The sequence below is a fragment of the Patiria miniata genome, unplaced genomic scaffold, assembly GCF_015706575.1.
Source record: "Patiria miniata isolate m_02_andy unplaced genomic scaffold, ASM1570657v1 HiC_scaffold_9, whole genome shotgun sequence".
NCBI classification, from domain to species: domain Eukaryota; kingdom Metazoa; phylum Echinodermata; class Asteroidea; order Valvatida; family Asterinidae; genus Patiria; species Patiria miniata.
Genome location: NW_024037076.1, coordinates 28,094,206 through 28,117,171, shown reverse-complemented (window position 1 = coordinate 28,117,171; position 22,966 = coordinate 28,094,206). Strand labels below are relative to the sequence as shown.

At 41.6% G+C, this 22,966-nt stretch overlaps 1 protein-coding gene across 2 annotated transcripts; it reads right to left on the bottom strand.

The window, feature by feature from the left end:
• Positions 1 to 325: 325 nt before the first annotated feature.
• Positions 326 to 21,453, bottom strand: LOC119719992 (nucleolar protein 56-like). 2 transcript variants are annotated; one of them, XM_038189483.1, is made up of 10 exons: positions 21,287 to 21,439; positions 9,280 to 9,481; positions 7,724 to 7,894; positions 6,658 to 6,856; positions 5,546 to 5,733; positions 4,942 to 5,093; positions 3,752 to 3,852; positions 2,846 to 2,994; positions 1,752 to 1,873; positions 326 to 1,188 (listed from the first exon to the last, which is right to left on the bottom strand). In XM_038189483.1, exons 1-10 carry the CDS (start codon positions 21,287 to 21,289, stop codon positions 826 to 828), a joined length of 1,650 nt encoding a protein of 549 aa, XP_038045411.1. In that variant the 5' UTR covers positions 21,290 to 21,439; the 3' UTR covers positions 326 to 825. The 2 variants fall into 2 exon arrangements, with proteins under 2 accessions (XP_038045411.1, XP_038045410.1); XM_038189482.1 differs by lacking the exons at positions 326 to 1,188; positions 1,752 to 1,873; positions 2,846 to 2,994; ... (4 more) ...; positions 7,724 to 7,894; positions 9,280 to 9,481 and adding exons at positions 12,620 to 14,502; positions 14,744 to 15,031; positions 15,391 to 15,756; positions 18,140 to 18,457 and having other exon boundaries at positions 21,287 to 21,453.
• Positions 21,454 to 22,966: the final 1,513 nt, after the last annotated feature.

The window sequence follows — 22,966 nt, the reverse complement described above, 5'->3', positions numbered from 1 at the left end:
AAGAGGAACATCAGTCCCATTCATTGTGCACATAAATGCACAGTCGGGACTAAATGCACAGTCGGGACTAAGGCTTTATGTTTGTTATAACCAGAATTTTGTATTAACAGAGTTTGTACTAACAAGATTCGACTGTACATGTAGCTGTAGGCAAAGCCTTGCTCATACAATGTACTTCACATCAGTGTGTGGCACTTACTTGGCAGTGCTAACAGAAAGTACTTGTGCACTTAACACAACTTTTATATTCAGTATTAAGTTGAACAAAAGAATGTTTACAAAGTCACATTCCATCTTGTGAATTATTTGAAGATAATTCTGTGAATTTTCATTTGAAGGTTATTTCACAAACTTCAATAAGGAAGACCAAAGAAATTTGAATAGGATTAAGAACTAAAGTTAAAAAAAACAATTACAAATTAAAATTCAATGAATTTTTTAGGGGTACTGTAGCAAAGTACATCCATATTTTAAAACTAGTTTAAACAATTGATTTTAAATGTGACACTTGCAGCTGTTCAACAGAGACTTTGGTTTACGCAAACATGAATGCGAACAAATTTACATTAATGACGAAAACCAACCAGTATTGAAAAGTGGTCATCTTTTGTGTTGAAATATGTTCACTTTATAAATATCAATTTCACAAAGAGAACATTCGCTGAGTAGTATATTTCTCTTTCTGTACAGCGTCCGTGAGCAATATAAAAAAATACAGTGGCAGCTGCTAAAAAAATCACAAAAAGTCTTGTGTAATGAGAAGGCTCTGATGCCTACAATGTGAAACTTTTAAAAAGGACAGTCGTACTTTCCCTTGTGCGTTTTCTACTCGGACTCCTTTCTCTTTTTCTTCTTTTTCTTATCTTTTTTGGGCGTGGCAGTCTCCATCTCCTCCTCAGCCCCCGCATCCCCGGCGCCAACCTCAGACTCCCGTTTCTTTTTCTTCTTCTTGTCTTTTTTCGGCGTCTCAGTCTCCGTGACAATCTCTGCTTCATCCTCTCCTTTGTTCTCCTTGTGAGCGTGCTTCTTTTTCTTCTTCTTGGGCGGTTCGTCTGTTTCCATGGCAGCCTCCGCATCCCCGTTGACGGGCTCCTCCTCCGTGGTGGCGGCCGTCTCAGACTTTCTCTTCTTGTCCTTCTTGGCTTTCTTCTTGATCTTCTTGGTGGCGTTTTCCTCTGCTTCTCTGGCCTGCAACAATATCCACACAAAGTCGAAGCAAGTTGAGCAGATTGCATGAAGAAATTGTTGAGAATTACATAAACAGTTTTAAAGATAAAAATGCGCATGCAAGCAACACTTCGTGTCAAAAAGCTCAAAAGGCCTTCTCACACTAGGGACCCTCAACCCAGGTTGAACTGTGATTGGTGCGTCCTAGATCACGTCACTGAATTATTCGTCCCAAGCCCACAGCACAGCCGTACCACAAAACTAGAAGTTCTATTCCACAGTAAATAGAAATTCTCTTGCACGGTCACACTATTGTGACCAATCAGATGAGGATTATTTATTCAGGTGTTGTATAAAGCAAATACTCAATGTTTAGCATTCGTGCAATGGAAAACAATATTTTCATTTGGTGATGACATGGAATGTTCCATTACACTCGGCTTCGCCTCGTGGAATGGAACATTCCATCTGTCACCTCGTGAAATTATTCTTACCATTGCACTCATAAACATTCATCCTTTGCATAATATGGATCATACAGGCCGTTTAGGTGGCTATCCTGTACAGGTCTTGCATTGCTTTACCTCTTTCATTGCTTCAACCATGACATCAATGTTCTTTCTTGGAGCGTCTCCCGTCTCGTAGAATGATAATCTCTCCTCTACTTGGTCCTTGAGTTTCTCACCGTACACAGAAGTTGGGAAATCTAGAATAACAAACATACAATAAAACAATATTTGTGACCTGCCATGGCATAATAAGGAATAACTCCAATCCTGGACATTTTGAGTTTTATACACCATGATACCAAATTTATGCCGTGGGAAAGTCAGTAGTGCGTCACCAAACTTCCGTGACCTTATTTCGAGAAAAAAAAAAACAGCTTTGAAAAAAAGTTTTGTGTTGCAAGTTGATGTGCGAGGTGTACGCACATAAGCTTGTAGGGCAATTTTGTTACATTGTAAACACTTTCTGAGCACTTTTTTGTTCAGAACACTTTGTTGTTCAGAAAAAAAATTACTGACAATTTTTGAAAAAACTTCACAAAACTAGCCCCCTAAGTTGACCAAAAAGAATTGACCAAAAATAATTGACTAATTGACCAAATGCCATGCCATCATCGTAGATACACTCTTGCGATTTTCGAAACATGGATTTTGTTTCAGTCAATGCCATGCACTTATTTTGCATATGTACGTCCCCAAAAATTGACCGAAACAAGCCCTCTAGTTTCCCATAAAATATCTATCAAATTTTATTTTCAAAAACAAGCAATAAAATAAAATAAATGCTTAACAAACATTGTTTTTCGGAAAAATGTTGATGAAAAGATTGTAAAAGGAGGCAAAATATGTGCAGTAATGTTATTGTCTTGTGGTATTTATAACATCTTGCTATACATCTAGGTATAAATCTTAAGTTTGGTGTTGCATATGTGCCATCGGCGTCGCCTTTTTGGGCGTCGCATTTTTAAGCTCTGGCAGGGATCGTTTTGATAGATTTCATTCAAGGCGTTCATGCAAGACGGCCAGAGCTTATTGTGCACTCGCACTTGTTTAAGAAACGTCTGCTGTGAAACGTGCACAAGTTCTGTCAGGAATTTGTTTGGCTCGATTTTGATTTGGTTATTTCAGATTTCAACAAGTTGTTTTTCTTCAACTCTGAGACAAATTCCAACCTGCGAAGCAGTCGATCCTGGAGGCCATGGAGCACTTGTTGGCCAGGTAGCGTGAGATGCGCCCCTTGTTCTTCTGGCTGGCTCGGCCGATGAACGTGGAGTGGAAGATGAGGCCGTACTTCGGGGTGTTGCCGCGGGTCTTCAAAGCTCTACAATGGCACAAGGTAAGGACTTATCAGAATACCAGAAAATTTGTACGGGAAACTTCCACGACAGGGTTCAGTTTGGCAAATGAAACCCTGGGAATCTTGCAGTGAAATACCTCATTTTTCCACAACTATTCCCACTAATTATTGAATAACTCCTAAGGTGTCCTCTTAGAGTTGCTGAAAATCTACCAGGTTCCTTGAGCATAGCACCTTCGTATTGTGTTCACCATACATCAAAAAGGGGAATGACATGTTCCATTTTCGCAAACGAAAGCCTGGGAATCTTGCAGTGAAACATCTCATTTTTCCACAACTATTCCCACTAATTATTGAATAGCTCCTAAGGTGTCCTCTTAGAGTTGCTGAAAATCTACCAGGTTCCTTGAGCATAGCGCCTTCTTATTGTATTCACCATATATCAAAGAGGGGAATGACAATACATGGGGTTAAACTTTGGCGGCCATCTTAGCCTCGTTCTGAAGTTGCGATCAAAACAGTATCGCCACTCGACAGTGTACATGCCAATGCACGACTGCGATCGTCGTCATTACTGAATTCAGCATTTTCACCCCTCCCTGGACAGATTGCATGAAACACGTGAGATCTAAATGCGATTTTTATGGCGTATTTTGGTAAAATTCTTTGCATTACGTGCAACAGTTAAACAATGTGGCATTTTAATTAATGTTACTTTCTGAAATTGTTGACGTTGGTCAACAATAATTGAGAATTGTGGAATTGTTGAATATCGCCTCACCTGAACAGGGCTTTCTCTGCCCCTAAAATCTGTACAGTGGAGGCGGGGTACTTGGCCAGGTTTGTCAGGCTTCCTGCATGGGAGATTAGTCGGGCACCAACCTGCACAAAGAATAGAAAACAAAATGATCAAATGTACAGCCAGTCAAATGTACAGCCAGTCAAATGTACAGCTGGTCAAAAGTTTTCAAGCATACTGTACCGGGCACTGCACTCCTAAAGTTGATTTACTAGCTTAATTAACCCTACTGTCATGAATCCTTCAAGTTTAATATGATTGTTCACACACCCAAGGGGGTTAGGGACCCAAAGTAATAATAAAAATAATAAAGAACATTTGTTAAAGCGCCGGTATCCGCCTAAAAAGGCGCTCATGGCGCTTGAGGAGAAAGTCAAGTTAGGATTGTGTGTTGTGAGAGTAAGCTTGTTTGTACAGGTGAGATTTTATGTTTGTCTTAAATGTTGTGATTGATGGAGATGATTGATAGCCAGAGGGAGTTTGTTCCACACTCGGGCTGACGCTGCAGTAAAGGATCTGTCACCACAGAGAGTGGAAGTCCTGGGCTCGTGGAGCATCATGAGCTTACTGGAGCGGAGTCCGGTGCGTGCTGTTGAGTACGGGTGGATGAGGTCGATGAGGCACTCCGGGGCATTGTTGTGGAGGATTTTGTAAACGAATAGGCCAAGTTTGTATTTGATTCTGTGCGATACTGGAAGCCAGTGGAGATCTGCTAATACAGGAGTGATGTGAGAATGTTTACCAGTGAGAGAGATAAGTCTGGCACTGATGTTTTGTAGTCGCTGCAAACGGTTTAGTTGATTTAGGTTAATGCCATACAACAGTGAATTGCCCACGTTAATTTTGGATGTGATGAAAGCGTGAACAAGTATTTCAGTTGTGTGTTTGTCAAGATATTTTCGTATGTGTCCGATGTTACTGATCGACATGCAGACTGATCTAGAGATAACTGTAAGGTGAGGTTCCATGGATAGAGATGAATCAAAGATAATGCAGAGATTTCTGACCTGATAAGATGGTAAGATGGTCGAATCACTGAACCTAATGGATGCAACATGAACTTTACATGATTGCTGCTTTGAACCTATGATGATAAGTGACCATGTTTTAGTCTGCCAGGACAAGGCATCAGCATTATATTTCTAAATTCCTTCAGAGAGTTACCAACTCACCTGTTCACCAATTAGCGCAGACAGGTTGGGAGCCACACTGTGCATCCGTTCTTGCAAGTAGGTGTGGAGACTTTTGCGGTAGTCCTGCAGCGCTATCACGCGGGTGGCAAACCGCTCTATGTTGATCAGATCAATGGGGGATATATCCATGCCTGCAGAGTGCCATCAAAATACACCCATTTCAACATAAAAAGAAAACTCTCAAACCACACGAAATATGTTTCACTGCTCCTATTAACCATTACATGCCGGATTTATTTTTGCCGAAAATGTGACATTTTCAAAAGGCAAAATTTCCCAGCCAACTTCTGACATACAGCCAAACGCCACAAATACTGATTCGCAAGAGTGATTTCAACAGTATTTGTACGATATTTTTTGGCCGAAACCTCATACGTTTCAATACTGAACATAAACTTCCTGGACGTTCCATCAAGCAGATGTTGACTTGAGAGTATCCAAATGATTCCACAATTTTTCTTTACACCATATTGACTTTCTCTCAAGACTTCCTGGACATTCCAAGTTTTCCGCGACACCATATGAACTCTCACATTGGACTTCCGGGATGTTCCCATTATTCCGTAACGGGATACGGACTTACCCATTGAGGAGCGTGATGCATCCAGGATTGCCTTGGCCTTGGCGCTGTCCATCACAATCTCTTCCAGGCCTTCCAGGCTATCGTCCGATAGCTCCTTACGGTTCTTGATGAAGTGGGCCAACTGGGCGTACATGGTATTGTCGCTGACCACTTTCACCAGCTCCGGAAAGTGGTAAGAGTACCACTCCCTGACGGAAAAAACAAGGAACAGAATAAAAAAGCTGTTTATATAACAGTCACTGGCAACAGAATACAGGGATGACATTGGGTTGTTGCCAGGGCCGGATTAAGCGTTCCGTAGGCCCTAGGCACCAGTGTTTCGTAGGCCATACTCCGCACTTGCACTAGGCACCAGCACCAATTTCATGTTGATGTACTAAACAAGACAGGCCAAACTGGTAGCTCTAAAAGCATGTTGGCACACTGTGGTATTTTTGTAGGCACTCACATTTTTCGTAGGCCCTCAATTTTTTCGTAGGCCCCCAAATGTTTTGTAGGCCCTAGGCCCAGTGCCTACTGTGCCTATTGGATAAACCTGGCCTGGTTGTTGCTCCAGGGACCGGAAAATTTGGTACAATTGCAAAACACAATACATATTCACGGTGCAATATCACACATATTTAACTTATATCGACAATAAGCGTATAGTACATACATTCATGTAACACGCTAGCATGGTGATCTTGATTTTGCAGTAGGCGAGTAACTCTTCAGGATCAAGCTGCGCCTGAGCTCCGACTGTCGGGATTATTTCAGTCACCGATGTTTTGCGACCCAAGTGCAACTGCGACCCGACTTTCAACTTCTGTACCACGACAGAACGTGTTCCCGGGAATCAATTGCATTCAATCTGCATGACGTTACGACGTCATGCACGCATCCAGATCATCTAATTTTATTGTGAATCGTCGTCGCATTGTGGGTGCTGGGATCATGGTTGCGATTATTCTGTTTATGTGTTGAGATGCCGCTTGTTTCAGGATAACCACATGATTTTTCAGGTTTGTGATCTGAGCATGACTTCTGTGTTTTCTGCCGATGGTTCTGTCGCGGCGCAAGCAAATCGTAGGTCGACCCAAGGCCTGCTTGAAAGTGCAAGCCTACACACTCACTTGATCCTCATGGAGAAGGTGTTGATGTCCTTGTCTAGCTGATCCAGCAAGCTGATGGACTGGATGATCATGTTGTCCACGCGATGCACATTGAACTTGACCTTGCAGCGAGAGTAGCTGTGGCCCAAGCCCAGCTGGGCCTTGGCCTCTGACTGAGCCGTCAATCCCTTGATCATCTTGTGGAAGTGGTAGCGCAGCCCTGGCCACACAGAGAATCAGGATAATGAAATTATAAACGCATTAGAATTGGCTGGGTCTATGAGAAGTGGACTTGGACTCGGCAGCTTCCATGGGCACACGTGTAATTGTGGCCAGTCAGCCAAGTTATTCAGGCGTGGCCTTATATTTGGTTACAAACTGAACTTTTGAAACACATTTGGCATTTTACAAATCTTGGCTTCATCCAAGTTTCTTCTCTTGCCAGAAATATTTAAAAGCTTTACTTTCGGGAAATTTTGCATAGGGCTGTCCATTTTGGAATAATTTAGTATTCGATTATTCCATCTGCACTTAGACTGAATATTTGAATATTTGAAACTCGCTGATCAAATTTTACACACGCCAGATGTAGTTGCCTTCCTCGCTGGTCAAAAGTTGCATGCGAAGCGCGCCGGTTAAAAGTTGCATGCGCCGCGGGAGTGTTTTGCAGTAAGTACTGTACAACTGTCCAGGGACTTTATCCAGCTAAAAGAATTGGACCAATATATAGGTGTCGACAAGACATTTATCGTCAACAACAAAAAATGGTATCTGACAATATAAACGCAACTTTACCATTAAAATGGCACCATAGTCAAGTGTGCACTTATATAGTTTTACTTTTGAAAATATTCAAACCGGCAAAAAGCTATTTGAATTTTCGGTTGATGATCGAATATTCAAGTATCCCGTATATGCAGGACGGCCCTACTTTGGCACCTCACTGGTGCACATCGGCTTAGATATGCCATTATGGCAGCATGTCTGTGCTTGCACTGGGACCGGCTGAATCAGGGGAACAAAATTCAGACAAGTTCCTAGCTGGAATCGAACCCGTGACCCTGGGGACAATCAACGGTGCCCTCACCTCTCATTATCTCCACCACCACCCCTCCGGCCTGACATGGTATGCCCAGGGCCTCCTGTACAGCCGCCCCTATCTTGGTGTCGCCGATTCCCAACGTGATCTTCTTTCGCTTCTTGGGAGACTCGGGGAGGTTCGTCTCGAGGAACAGGCGCAGGTCATCGTGCATTATGCCTGAAGAAAAATGACAAAAGAGAGGACCGCAATTTTAGTTTAAAGTCTGGCAGCTCATATAATTATCTGGATCCTAACCCCGCTGAATCCAACAGGATCCAACTATATCATAAGCCTGTTGGATCGAGCAGTAAACCCCTTGTACAAATGTAGTATGTACATATTCAGAGTCGGATTCTGTTGGGTACTGATAAATAACGCCAAGTTGGACTCTGTTGGATCCAGCAGACAACTAAAAATTAGGCACAGTTGGATTGTGTTGGATTGAATAAGAAGTAACCGTTGGACTCTGCTGGATTTAGCAGGCTAGTCCTGGGGAACCCTTAGGGGGTTAAGTTACGGGAGCAACATAACTTTTAAACGTTGTAAGGTGCTTAGGGATTCAAAGGAAAAGAAGTTGCATTTGTTTTTGACATTTGATGTTTGCCTTTGCTGATGGAATTTCGTAGCACTCTGCGAGAGTCTGCTTGAAAACATTCACAACAAGTTTATTCAGGTGGGTTTCAAACCAAAGAGCTTCAGTTTACTAGAGCACAGGTCTGACAACTCGACCACTTCTCTTGCTGGGTTGGCTTGCTGGTGAAAAGCTGATATACCAGTTGGAACTGCAATTAACAACTTGTGATGAAATTGTTAGCGGCAGGGAGATGTCAATTTTAACATATGGTTTTTCCCTTCACACACATACATGTAATCATTATTGCACTAAAGAGGGATATTAAAATCTACAGTTTTTTTTTAAATATACAATCCCTTCTTCAATGTACGTCCGACAACATAACGCCCCTCTACAATTCTTGCACAGAGCCAGTAGACGCTTCAAGCCTGAGCACGGCATAATCTTAGAATGAACACCTAACCTCACACCACAGTTTCTGTAACACTCTCAAAGTTTCGGAAATTCTAATGTTTTACTGTGCACTATGACAACTATACTTTCAGCCAGCCAACCCTGGCAAGCTCCATGGTCGAGTGGTAAGACATCTGCACTAGTATAGCAGGGGGAGGGAGTGTGGCCTAGTGTTTAAGGTCTGTGACTCATGATCAGAGGGTCAGGGTTCGAATCCAGCCGCTGGCCATATGTTGTGTCCCTGGGCAAGCCACTTCACCCCCACTTTGCCTCTCTCCACCCAGGAGTATGAACGGGTACCGGCATTAGCTGGGGAGTAACCTGTGATGGACTAGCATTCATGCTACTAAAACCAGTGACAAATGCCGGCCTGATGGGCCACACTGACACGCGACAGACTTTACTTTATGAATTTTTGTAGGTTAAATATGTGTTTATTACCTTGATGTCTGTTAGAGGTCATAAGGAAAAGGATTCACTGTCCGATATCTGACTCTATAATCGTTTTGGGACATCAAGCCTGTGTTGGACTAACCTTCCGATATGCTGTTGATGTTGTCCAGCGCGTTGGCTCCCGACTTGAACGGGGAGAAGGCGTGCAGCTTGACCAGCGAGGCAAACTTGCCAAACTCCGTCACACTCTTCTCCACCTGACTGTGCAGCATGGAGATCTCCTCAAACTCCGTCACCGCAAACAGCGCATAGCCGGACGCGTGCTCGTACAGGATGTACATTGCCTGTCAAAAGCAATAGCAAGAGAAAGCAAGGGGAGAGGGAAGTGAATGATGAGGCTTGCAACTTTTCTCTAATTGGAGAAACTAGTACTAATTGTAATTAAAAAAAATTTTTTATATCAAACGATAAAATTAAAAAACAAAATGTTACTGCTTGTAGAAATGTTGTAGAACCTGCTTTTTCAAGTTAAAAAGCTGGAACATTGCCAAAGTGTTGGTACTCGAGCAGTGTTTGTGGGAATTTACGTTTTGATACTCCCTTTTACTGTATTTAAGAATATAGAGCAGTTTCATTTTTTAAGCCCTGGCAGGAGCTTGTACATGTACAGTGTATATGTCACTTGGTGGTCAGTCGGTCGTCTGTCCCCAAAAATTGACCAAAAGTATGGTGTTTTTACATGTGCCATCAGCGTCGCATTTGTTGGTGTTGCATTTTTAAGCTCTGGCACGGAATGATTTGAGCAGTTTCATTTTCAGCTCTGGCAGGGATATTTTGATCGATTTCATGTAAGACTGTCATGCAAGACCTCTTGCAACATGGCCAGAGCTTATTGTGCACTCGCAAATTTTTCTATCCTCCTAGGGAGTACCAATTGCCACTACCGATTTTCTACCAGCTTAGGAGTTCCTGATATCTTCCTAAGGGGTTTCATGATGCCTATTTTTTTTATTCTCCTCTGAGGTTCTTGTCAACAGGAAATTTCAGGGGTTTCTCTAACAACTTCCTATTTGTTAAGATCTGGCAGGACCTTCTACATGTCACTTGGTGGTCGGTCGGTCCGTCGGTCGGATGGTGTTCCATATGTGCCATTGGCGTCCCATTTTTAAGCTCTGGCACTAGTGGCGGGGATCATTATGATCAATTTCATGCAAGACTTCTTGCAACACGGCCAGAGCTTATTGTGCACTCGCACTTGTTCTTACATTTTATTGTACATTTCTAAAGCACAGCACGTGGAGTGGGACTGTCCATTGTCCGCCTATTGAATCCGTTTGTGAATTTGAGATGGAACCGTCTGCACTGTTTACCCCAGAACACTACAGTGAGATTTTCCTCAAAAAGTTCTTTTTTTTATTTCCCAGCAAAGTTCATCTTTGTGGCTTGGGAGCCACAGTACTGACTAGCAAGGGTGCTGTTGTAGAATTCTTGTCCCGATAATGTCCCGAGCCAAAGACCCAAAGCTGGTTTTAAACGTACTGTACATGTTTAAAACCGGCTAAGCATATTCCCTTAAAGGGAATATACATGTACATCATTTGCTTTTGCTGTCATTTTCAGAAATGGATGGAATTGGGGGGTTGGAAATATATAGCAAATATAGTTACACCGACTTTTTTGAGGTTTCGGGTTCCAAAATGCTATAAAAACCAAGAAAAACAATCATTTTCCTGTAGTCTGGTTCCCTGACTCCATATAAACAGAAACAGAGCAGTTTACATACATTGGGGAATTGTAAGGTCAGGGAACCAGTCTAGCTGGCTCGTACCCGTTCATAGGTTTGTAATCGATTGCAAACAAGTGCGATGGTCAATTGGGACCAGTATTTGAAGGAAAAAAAGCCAGTTTTTTTAAACGCTGATCGGCCGACCAGCGTTGGAAATTGATACAAAAATACCACTTTTCTTGAAAATGACAATATACCAGGTGCCATGATTTTACAGGATGCTTTACACTGTCATTCACTAACAGTCCAGCAAGGTATTTCAAAATGATTTGGTAGTTTTATTTTTTGATGTTTGCAAATGTTGTATTTTCCCTTTAAAATAATTCAACAGTATTGTTTAAAAGGCCATTTTCTAAAAAATTAGTTTCACAACTTTAATTTAGCTTGTGATCTATATTTCCATTTACTGAACTCGGTACCCCAACATTTTATACCATTGGAAAGCTACTGTTCTGCAGAGTCCAGAAATTTAAATATCTGAATTCTTAAAACCTAAGCACATGTACAGTTGGGCTTCAAATGAAGAAAAATACACAATGCCAGGAACACTGTCCAGGTATTACGTTTTATTCAAAACGGTTATGCAATAAAACACTTCAATGTCACCCTTGCCCCCAAAATACCACCCCAAAAACCTGCAACTGCCTCTTAATACAAAAGAAATGTATCTACAGTGCCATTTTTATTCCATTTCAAATTCATCTACAGGTGTTCCAAAGCATTGTTGTTTAAATTTCCCCCGTCCAGTCCATGACAGGATTTAGTCTAATACAAATTCATGACTGGTAAAAAATAAAATTCACTTAGAATAAGTGAAATGCATGTACGCTTTTAAAGTGATGTCATTGTTTTCTTTTCATAACATGTATATTGTGAAACTTACTAAACTATCTACACACATTTTGACAAATTATATACAAAAACGACCAGCAAAGAGCAACTTTCCTTTTGCATTATTATTTGTATAATGATTGTGGTATTATTCCAATACACAACATGCTTGTACATGTGAACTTCAATTGCAAAACTGTGAGAGTGATACATTAACACAGTATACCATTGATGAAAAAAAGAAGTCTGAAATATTTACAGAAATTTTGTACAATGTTATTAAAAACGGATGAGAAAAATGAAGTCACCGCCGGAAATTTTTTATAACCACAGAATATGCTTTTGGATTTGTAGTTTCTAGGAATCTTTAATTTTTAGCTTGAAATTATTGTTGCAATTATTAATGATTTCCTTCACGTGTTAGTTAATTACATGTACATCATAAATTTATAAATAAAAAGTGTCACGCTAGAGGTAAGCACAAGGTTCACTTCTGAAAAAAAAGTAAAACATCATTGCGAGCTTGTAACACAAAGTGCTACGATGCATTTCATAGGCTACACAACACAGTTTACGACAGAGGGCAAACACTGCAGTTTCTGGAGTCTAGCGCAGTAGAATTGTAGAGTCAATGATTTTTAACCCTCCTGCTATTTAAACAGTTACAGACAGTCAAAATTTACTTCCACTTCCCCTGCTATACTTTTAACAAAGGCTAGTCACCAGCAGTCAGATCAGCTGTCAAGCAAGCACTGTGACTAGTCAAACTGGGTCAACAGACAAAGCAGGCAAGTTGTGGTCACAGCTGTTTTATCACCCCGAGTCAAAGCAAAGCTGAATCAAGTTACTTAAACAGTCCCAGCCAGTCAATCGTGCTTTATGTAGGCTGGGAATTCTTAACCGTTGGAAACAGTCACTTGTTTGATTTTGACTGAAAGGACTTCTGGGCACAGAATGTACGTTTGCATAGGAGGGTTAGTGTTTATCTCTTCAACTTGTTAATCACTGAAGGTTGGCTTTTAGAAAAGGGAGCAATTGAACATCCTTGGCATCTAGGAGAGACCTCTTGGCGGCAATGACGGCCCCCGCTGAACTGAACAGGCGCTCTGAGGGGACGCTGGTGGATGGGATGCAGAGATACTTCATGGCAACAGCCGAGAGCAGTGGGTACCTGGGTCCATTCTGCCTCCACCACTTCAAAGGGTCTGCCTCCAGGCCAAGGCGTGGCTCTGTCAGGTACCTCCGGATTTCATCCTTGGCTCCTCCAGTTGGTTCCGTTTCCTTGACCCCGACGTTTTCATCGTCAAACATGTCTCCCAGTAGAGAGGCCCACACATGCATCGGCTTCTTCTCTGGGGGCTCATCTCGGTCAGTACCCTCGGCGATTTTGTTGTCTGTCAAGAGCATGGCTTCGTTGGCAATCTCATCGTGGAGGTTTATCTTCTGCTCTTCGGTCAGGAAGGGGAGCTTCTTATAGCGAGCATCCAGGAATGTGGCCTTAGGGAGGACAACCAAGAGAATTGGGTCATCATAGACATTGGACAGCTCCTGTGCCATGGCCTGCTTCATCTCCATAATCTCAGGCAGGTCGACATCCTTTTCCTTGAGAACTGACTTCAGGTAGTACACCGATGGTAGAAGGCCGGATGCAGTGGCGTAGCTCTTCCCGAGGATTGTCTCTGCCAGCGTCTGCAGAGGAGCCAGGACCTTTTCAATCTCTTCCACAATCTTCATGTCCTCTTCGGTCAACTCAAGATCCATCCTGTCCGCTGCCACCAAGACTGACTTAAGCAAATCTCTCTTGTCAAGGATGCCACGAAGCATGCTTTGTGTTGTTCCAAGCGGAATGTTCAAGTCCTGCATGGTTATGTTCAGAGTATCGTCTGGCTGGACCTCTGGCTGTGCTTCTACCTGTTGGATGGTAGTCAGAGCTGAAATGTCAGCTTGGTCTTCCACGTTGATCTGGGCGGCCGTTACGAGCCGTTCTAGCACATCCAGCTGTCCCTGGACATCAAGTTGCTGGTGGGTCTCGTACTGCTGTGAGACATCCACGTCTTGAGAGGTCACCTCAGGCTCTCCTGGCTGCTGGGCAATCGTCGTGTGAACAGTAATTGCATATTTCGGAGAGCTGAGGAGAAACTCGACCAGCTTTACACAATGAGCCAATGGCTCTTCGACCCCCGGGCACTGAAGCCCTGCTTTGACAATGGAATTCAGAGAGTGTCCTAAACAGGGCACATGCTTCCCAGTGAAGCTGTTCTTGACAGAATTGTTGGTGACAAGGGCGCTGATTTTTACTGGGTCGTCGCTGATGGTCCAATCTGCAGCAATCTTATTCAGGCAGTCTGCGATATGGGGAGCATCATGGGGCAACGGAAACTCAACGTTCTCCAGCATGAAGCTCTTTAGCTCCCAGTCCGAAGTCAGGAGGTGTGCTGTGACCGCCATGTACTGGTCCGTGGAAGAGCAGCCCCACACATCAATTGACAGCGCCACGTGCTTGGCGTTCTTGACTGCCGGTAGAACTGTCAGGTGTTTGACTTGGTCGTACAAGCGCGGGATGATCCTCAGGGTGAAATCGTCCCTGGATGGGAGGACGTAGCGGGGGTCAAACTCATGAAGCATCGTCTTGAAGCTGGGCTCCTCAAGCGAGGAAAGAGGCTTGAGATCCTTGGCGATGTAGTTGGCAATGCACGTTGAAAGCCGTTTCTTCCGGTTGCTCATCAAGCCCCCACTTCGCCTGGTTGACTGGAAACAAATGAAAAGAATGAAGAAAAAGTTAAGAAATTTTGGTTTCTAAAGGCGCCCTGCTATAATCTAACAGAAACAAATGACAACAAGAGTGTGAAGTTTGCTAGATCAAACAGAATCCAACATTGAGAACTAGACTGTCTCTTGTTCTTGGTTTTATGAACAAAGCACGGCCAGGATCAATGCACAATAAATCTGACTTGAGTACAGGCTGGACTGCTTCTTGAAGACCTCTCACCTCGCCTGACGGTGTGCCGACAGCCCTTGGAATCAAGCTGACGTGCTTGTGCACCTTCGGATGCTTGTGCTCCAGGTGGTTACGCATGATGGTGGTGCTGGAGTTGGTGTAGATTAGCTGCTTGCCGCAGAGAGCGCAGACCACCTTATCTGGGGTCTGGGGCTCTGCCGGGTCGTCCGGGTCCGGGAGGAATCCAAAGAACTGCCAGATGGGGCTGGAGCAGGCCCCCTTTTTGTGCAGCAGACCCTTCTTTTGCAACAGGTCTTCAGCATAAATGTCTTCTTCAGACTACAAAGAAGATCCAGAAACAAACGAAAGTCAGTTATTTATTAAAGAGATGTCACCTTCAGACAATTAACATTTTGCAAAAGTCCTTTCAGAGAACCACATCTGCTCTCTCCTCACACTGTCATGATAGTCCTCGTGTTAGGCTACCCAAATGTTTTTTTATAAAGGTACGTTCAATCCTTCAAATTCCTCAAAAACCTGCTACATTTTGAAGGATTTAGGAGGATTATGAATAATCATCCTCATAAATGGTTGTGACAACTCCATAATTGCATTTACTGTGATGTACAGAAATGAAACCTTTCAACTCCACAACTAACAAGAAGCAACTAGCCCCGGGAAACTGTCGCCTTACTCACCAGTGAGCTCAAGTTCAGCTCCTCAAACTCCGACTGCTGCTCCTCGTGCTTGACCTTCGGGTCGGCCGCGTTGATGCCGAGAATGTCCTGCGACACCTCCACCACCTCCCACTGGTTGTGCTCGGCAAACTCTGCCTTGTGCAGCAAGCGGATGTGGGTGCGCATGGGCGAGGTGCCGCCGTGGTAGCTCATCTTTTTCTCGCACAGGGTGCAGGTGACAAAATCTTTGCTGGGCTGGTTGGTGTCCGGGTCCTCGGGGAAAAAGAAGTAGTTCCAGACCCAACTGGAGCTACGCTTGGGCACTGCATTCTTCCTCTTCAGGCCGACCATCGGCGTTGCCGTATCGCTGTACTGGACTCTGCTAGACTGCAGAACACAAACAAAATGATCGCATTACACTTGTTTAAAACTTTCATTCATGTGAAAAAGGAAATAACTTATACAAGGATTAAAAAATTGAAGAGAATAACCGATGTATTGTTGACTTCAAGCTTGAGCTTTTGTTCCTTAATTAAGGGACACAGCCATCTTCTATAAGTATGATACTTCTTCATGTAAAGTAATGAATGTGGGTTACTCCATGAAGTTCGGGCAAAAAGTGTGACATTGGGTCAAAGTTCCCAAATGTTCATCCGAATATTGTTTTTGATAGCTCAACTACTATATTTTTAGGAAATAGTATGCTTTTTCCCCAAAACATAAAACTGAATTTGTGGTTGATCTTTATATTCATGATAGGAAATTCAAAATACCGATGCTACATGGACACCAAATCTAAACAATTGCTCTGAACATTTTTTAATGGGTTAGGTTATTTGTCAGTTTTCTTGTTGTTTAAGATTAACTTTTAGGGTATAATCAAAGGAAAAAACAAATGGTTCAGCAGATGCTCAAAATAAGTTGATAAAACCCATTGTAAATTGAGGCTTTTTGTGTAATTTTGACAAAATTGTGCTTGTTTGGAAAAAGTAACCAAATCAGCTAGAAGAGATATAAAATAGCATTTAGGAGTAAAAGTTTGACTTAAATGACACAGTCAGTGAACCACCTTTCTAAAATGATGTTCAAAATGTATGCCTTTGCTCGTCGTGCTGAGAAATATGGCCGACAATGTGTCAATTTTAGCTATGCTACATGGACACCGTGTCCTGTAGCATAGGTAGAAAACAGCACAATTTATCCAGTAATTAACTGAAAATTAAGCAAAACATGGCTAAATCATGTTTTATGGCAGTGGACATGCAAACCGAAAACAGAAGCTGAATTTTGGATACATAATTTGGATGTGTGTATGAATTATAGAGTGTGGAACAATACCTATGCTACATGGACACCGTGTCCTATTTATCAATTTTCACTTTAGAGGAGCAAACCCTTATGTAAAATAGAGTTCATCTGTATCTGATTGTTATTAATTTATTGTAATTAACCACTTTCTTGGTTCTAACATTAAAAAAATAATTTGTCTACAATCATAGCTTCACAACTAAGGAATACTCTCTTACCTATGCTACATTTTCTACCGATGCTACATCTGGACACCACGCTATATTTTGGAACATAAATCTTCATTGCTGAAGAACAATTTTGCAAAGCATGTTTTATTTTGAATATCCATCCAATTACTATTTACCAAAGGTTAAGATGTGTCAGTATGTGTGGAGGTATTTCAGCTTGAGGGGTTTCTTTAGTTTGAAAATACCGATGCTACATGGACACCATTTCAAAAAATGATACTTTTTCTTCTTGCATCTTATAAACAGCAGCAAGTTTGGAGAATTCAACTTTTTAAAAACTCAACTTGGAGTGAGTTGAACATATTAAAATCAAAATCTTTCAGATACAGTGTACTGTATGGAGATAGCAAGCCTTAGTACCTATGCTAAAGGACACAAAAAGTGCGGACACCAAATGTAGCATAGGTAACAGAATTTTCACATGCATGTAATATCAACACGAGCAGCTTTTGTACAATTTTATGCATAGATATGGGTGAATATGACTTTAATCTAATAGTAAATTACTTAAAAGGATTGATCAGTTGGCATTTTTGCAACAAAACAACAAAAATAAAAACACATGTTTCTGTTAATTTAAATGTCACACTTTTTACTGACATTCTTAGTGTTTTTTGCACACATTTTTCCCAATAAAAATTATTTGAGGGCAGATACAGTCCTAGTTTGATTTTATTTTTAAAAGTAACATCATATCCTTTGAGGAAAATGTTACTTTGAAGGATTTGAAAGACTAAAATTTTTACAAATTGATAACAAAGAGAGTAATTTCAGCATTATCAGCTATTATTCCAACTTCATGGAGTAACCCATATGGAAACAAATGGTACAACCTTGTTTGACATATTTGGGCCAGGATTTGATTTGTATTATAATTATTTTAGTTTATAGGAAATATTTTCAATTTATTTATGTGACCATTACAATATTTTTTTTAAAATCTTGCCAGGCATGCAACTGGGAATTTAGAAAAAAACGAGGAAACTCCAAACCACACAAGACTTCGTACAGTGTTTTTCAAGTTGTAATGGCATTCATGAGAAGTAAAAATCAAGGAAATCAGCAGATCTGAGGAAAAGTTGCATGCCTGTCTTGTCTTACGAGAACATTGAAACAAAAGAGTGCACACAAAAAGTGTATACAAAGGGAAGTGACGGACAGAAAAGAGTTTAACATAAAGAAAAATAAATTAAAATGAAAATGGGATATTTTACAAGAAATAAGGGACTTACTGAAGTTGATACAGAACGGCGTCCACTTGGCCTGCCCACCTTTCCTTTCGACAATTTCTTTTCCGGGGTGGCATTTGCGAGGGTTTCAAACACACTAGGGTGACGGCCCTTCAGGTGCTTGTGCATAACCGTTGTGCTCTTGTTGTACGACAGGCTTTTGTTGCACAGCGCACAGACAATTTCGTCCTCGTTGGCCGGCTCGCTGGGATCATTGGGATTGGTCGGGAACCCAAAGTATTTCCAAATGGGGCTGGAAAAGCCCTTTCGAACTAGGAGGTTTTTCTGGAGGAAATCTTTCTGGATAATCGTGCCGCGAGGCTGTTGGGGAAAAAAAGAATAAAGACGAGTTCTCAGTCTTCCGCTGGCACAACGCATGTGGCACTTTGGAACTTCTCTCTATTCTGATATTCCCAGCCTTGCAACAGGATTTCACACTCCTTTGGTAACCTCCTCCAATTTCGAAAAACACTTTCCCAGTCCCTTGGATTCTCGTCTAACAGTGCTTGAGGTATATTGAATACAAGCATCTGGGGGTATGGCTCATATGTATTTGTTCAAAAGAGGGACCACCATGGTTTTTTTTTTAAATGTCAATGCAAGGCTAGGCCTATCTTTAAATCTATATTGTTGATAAGTTTGTACAGATTTTAAAGCTTTTCGTAACTGATTCCACAGCTTAACCCCAACTCCCCAGCATCTATTACTGGGAATTGGACGAAGTCCATCAGAATCCATCAATCACCGTGTCTAATACAAAACTGTTTATGGCATAATGGAATCCACCACTGACGCACTGGTTGACATTTATGGACTTACTACACATGGCTTTTATTACAATAGCAGTACAGGAAGCTAGGCCAAATCAATCGGATACCCCTAGCACTGCTTCAGGCCATTAGGCCCAAGTCCATCATACTCCATCAACATTTAGTCACGCCAGGCCTTCTGGACCAAGTCCCCCAAAATCCACCAAAATGGGGGGATGGATTTGGATGGAGTTGGGGTGGTTAGGGTTAAGAACCACTGTTGTCAGCATAATACACTGACGGTTCAGATGTTGTGATAAGTGGCCTAATTATAAAGCAAAAAAAAATTAAAATTATTATTTACAGAAATTTGGTGTATGCCAAAACATTTTAAACAAAACGTTTTGGAGTAGATCTAACACTTATTTACTGTATCTTAGAAAAAGAGGATTTACTTTGGATAATTGTTAAGACAGTTCTTTGTATACTGATAAATTGAACATGTTGAAATAGGGACCGTACACTAACTGGCACACATCAACAGCGCATCAACCATGCAACAGTGAACAACATTTTTTCTAAGTTGCCGCGCAATCGCTCTTCGGGCTTACGTGTATGTTGATCAGAAGGTATTACGGGGTGATTTGCACATGTTATTGATCTTCATCATAATTTTCACACGTCTCTCAATCACCTAAAATAAACACTTGAAAAAATTTGCATATTTCTAAGCCAAAATAGTCCATCTCCAAATGGGACTCAAGTTCAGACTGAATTTTTCGGGGCCATTCTCAAAAATGGACAGAGCAATATTAGTAAATAAAGACACATTTTGATTAAAAGTCGCACCAGATTGGAACTTAAAGCGATGTTTTTGGCACGTCGAGACAGTTGTGACAGAAATGTTATGACAGAAATGAAGTCTATCATTTGTCAAGTTTTGTTCACGTGTCGCACAACGCCACGCCAACAACCACATACCGTGCCGTCTGACAGTACAACTAACGTGCACGCGGTATGAATATTCGGCACAATTGCAGAATACCCCGCCACTCAATCTATCCACCTCATAGCCGGCTACGAGGTCACGGTTGATTGCCCTCAATAAACCTTCTCAGCGCTACTTGTATGTACTCTGCGTCATGCTCCACTGCACTCCCACTCCATATCCGTGTAGCCGCCAACAGGGTAGTTGGTTTGGACTTAGAATTTTTCAGCAACTCCCATTCCTTTGTGTTGCTTCGTTCTCAAGCATATTCAAGGGGACTCCCACTCCGTATCTGCGTAGCCGCCAACAGGGTGGTTGGTTTGGACTTACAATTTTTTCAGCAACTCCCATTCATTTTGTGTTGCTTCGTTCTCAAATAATGGACCCCCACTCAGTATCCGCGTAGCTGGCATGGACTTGAATTGTTTCTTTTTCAGTGATTCCAACCTCGTAGCCAGAGATTTTAGGGGTGTATTTCCGAGTGGCGGGGTATTCTGCAATTACTCCGAATATTCTTGGATACTTTAGTGACTTCAGGGGTATGAGTGACCACTGATAAAAATGGCTGAAAACAGCTGAAAAAGGTGTAAAAAGGCTGAACTTTGGAAATCTCCTATACTTTTGTACACAGCAAGTGAGGGAAAAAAAGCTGAAATCCAAAACCAAAAAAGCTGAAATCAGCTTTAAAGCTGAGATTTCACACCCCTGGACTTGTCTGCAAGTCTATGAGATCAGGGATGATGTCGCATTGGAATGATTACGATATCATTTAAACAAGTCAAGTTATTCCAAATTATGTTTATTTTTCTAAAAACATGTACTGTCCATTGGAATGCAATTGTTGTTGTTGGTTTTTTCTGATAATCAGGCCCCGTTTTGGGTCTATTTGATTTTATAAACATGATAAAGTAGGTCCTAAAACGTAGTTCGAAATTTAAAAATCACACCTGTCACGCCTACCATAAAATTATAAATCCCTTCCAAAGTTTCTAATGAGAAGGGTATTTCCAAAACAATAGCGCCCTCTACCGTTTCTGAATTTGCCCCCCCCCCAAAAAAAATATAAAGTCCCATTTGTATTCTTCACTTCAGCCATGTCAGCTCAAATACTAGGCCTACATGGATATAAAAACCACGATAGCAGGACAATTCTATTGTACAGCAACTGGATTTCTCATGTGACAAAGAGGCTATCAACTATTCTCAATTTCTATTCTCAAAGAGAAAATTGGCCGATGCTCCGTAGTGTCGAAAATAGACGATTATAAACATTAATGCACGTGCTTCAACTACTTGCTGAGCTCTGAGCTGAGACGATCCTGCCCCAAATTTTAACTTAAATTACACAAACCACATAGATCACATGCAACCTTTTGATCATAACCATACTAAGCTCAAACCATTCATTCTTACCATGTTGGTACGTATCACTCAAAAGCCTCACAATATGACTAGATTCGAATGTTTTACATGGCCTTTCGTTTGCCACAACTTCTCTAGTTTGTCGGTCCTGACGCCACGCCGCGTGCAAGTGATTTAGCTGGTTTCCATCTTCTTAAGCAGCACATTTACCTTAATCTGTCGTGTACCAGTTAAACTCATTTGTACAAAAATAAACTTGACACTCCATTGAAAAAAGTGAAACACGAGTGCTTTGCTCATGGGGAAGAGCGCCACCATGTTCCTGGTAGGTAGAAAGCAGAATTTTACTCCAGCCACTCAATTTGATTTAATTTATTAGTTGTGCAAAGCCACGATACATTTTTTTCCTTCTTTTGTAAAATCATTCAGATGTGTAACATTTTCAAGCAGTTTATGCCCTAATTTAATTCCACTCAGGCACTTCAATTAAGATAAAAGCCTAAGTGCCTCATTTGTAATTGACAGTGTATGTATACGGTACATGTATATGCTGTGAGTGAGCTGACTGAGCTTAGGATTCAGAGATGGGGTGGTAATAACCACTATTTTTCATTATCTATATAATGGAATTGTTGCGTCGGGGTGATGTAAATCAGATTAGGTTTTGCCCTTCACCGACGTTTAAACACTGTATACTCGGTGTGTTACCTCCCGAGTGAAAGTTGGAAAAAATCACTCGGGAGGGACTCGAACCCACGACCTCCTGCTTTCTAGTGCAGATGTCTTACCACTCGACCACCGAGCTGACGGGATCGGTTGGCTGGTTCGAATATGATGTACATAGCAGAGGGTACCGCATTAAGTATTCATTGGATAGAAGGGTTTAAGTTTTGCGTCGGGGTGATGTAAATCAAATTAGGTTTTGCCCTTCACCGACGTAAAAACACTGTATACTCAGTGTGTTACCTCCTGAGAGAAAGTTGGAACAAAAATCACTCGGGTGAATATTTCTGGCTTTTAAAACACTATAACTAGTTTCGTTCATTCTATTTGAAAGCTTGTCGGTTTCTCACAAAATTGATTCTCCTAATGTTACACATCAAGACCGATCAATGGACGGTATTTCTCAGGTTATTGCCCAAACAATGAGTGTGGTATTTTTCCGTGAACGTTGACTTTAATCGGATTGTATTTTACGCGTACAAAACACTATTGTTTCGGTTATATTATTTTTTCAATTGTTTGACGGTTTATCATCAAATTTTAATTTCGTAATGTTATACATCATGACAAATCACTGGAAGAAAGTTCAGTTTAATACATTAAGGATTTCTTGAGTTATTGCCAAAACAACGGGTGTGTTCTCTTTGTTGAATAATGAGGCGGTCGTGTTGATGCTTTGTTAGTGGTGATGACCACTATTTATGTGGCGCGCCCTCTATTTGAGGGGAATTAATGTAGACTGTATGGCACGTTTGTCTCCACGGCCACGTGCAAGACCGCTGTTTTGTTTAGCGCGCCCTTTTTTGACCCTCGGTTGTCAAAAGTGTGCGGGTAAACTGCCCTTTGCGAAATAGTGAAACAAACGAACTTCTGGACTCGATAAAACAGGTATTTCTTCCTTTGCAAGAGGAATGTGTTGCTTTTGTTCATTCGTGTTTTTTTTTGCGTTTAAAACACCATATTGTTTCGGTAATTTTATTATTTTATTGGTTGATGGTTTTTCATGAA

What these genes read in the sequence shown, in the direction of transcription:
- LOC119719992 (XM_038189482.1), bottom strand. An exon ending in GCCGTTCTGTATCAACTTCA is followed by an intron (nt 15,757 to 18,139) that starts GTAAGTCCCTTA and finishes TGTGTTCTGCAG; the next exon opens with TCTAGCAGAGTCCAGTACAG. An exon ending in AGCTGAACTTGAGCTCACTG is followed by an intron (nt 15,032 to 15,390) that starts GTGAGTAAGGCG and finishes TCTTCTTTGTAG; the next exon opens with TCTGAAGAAGACATTTATGC.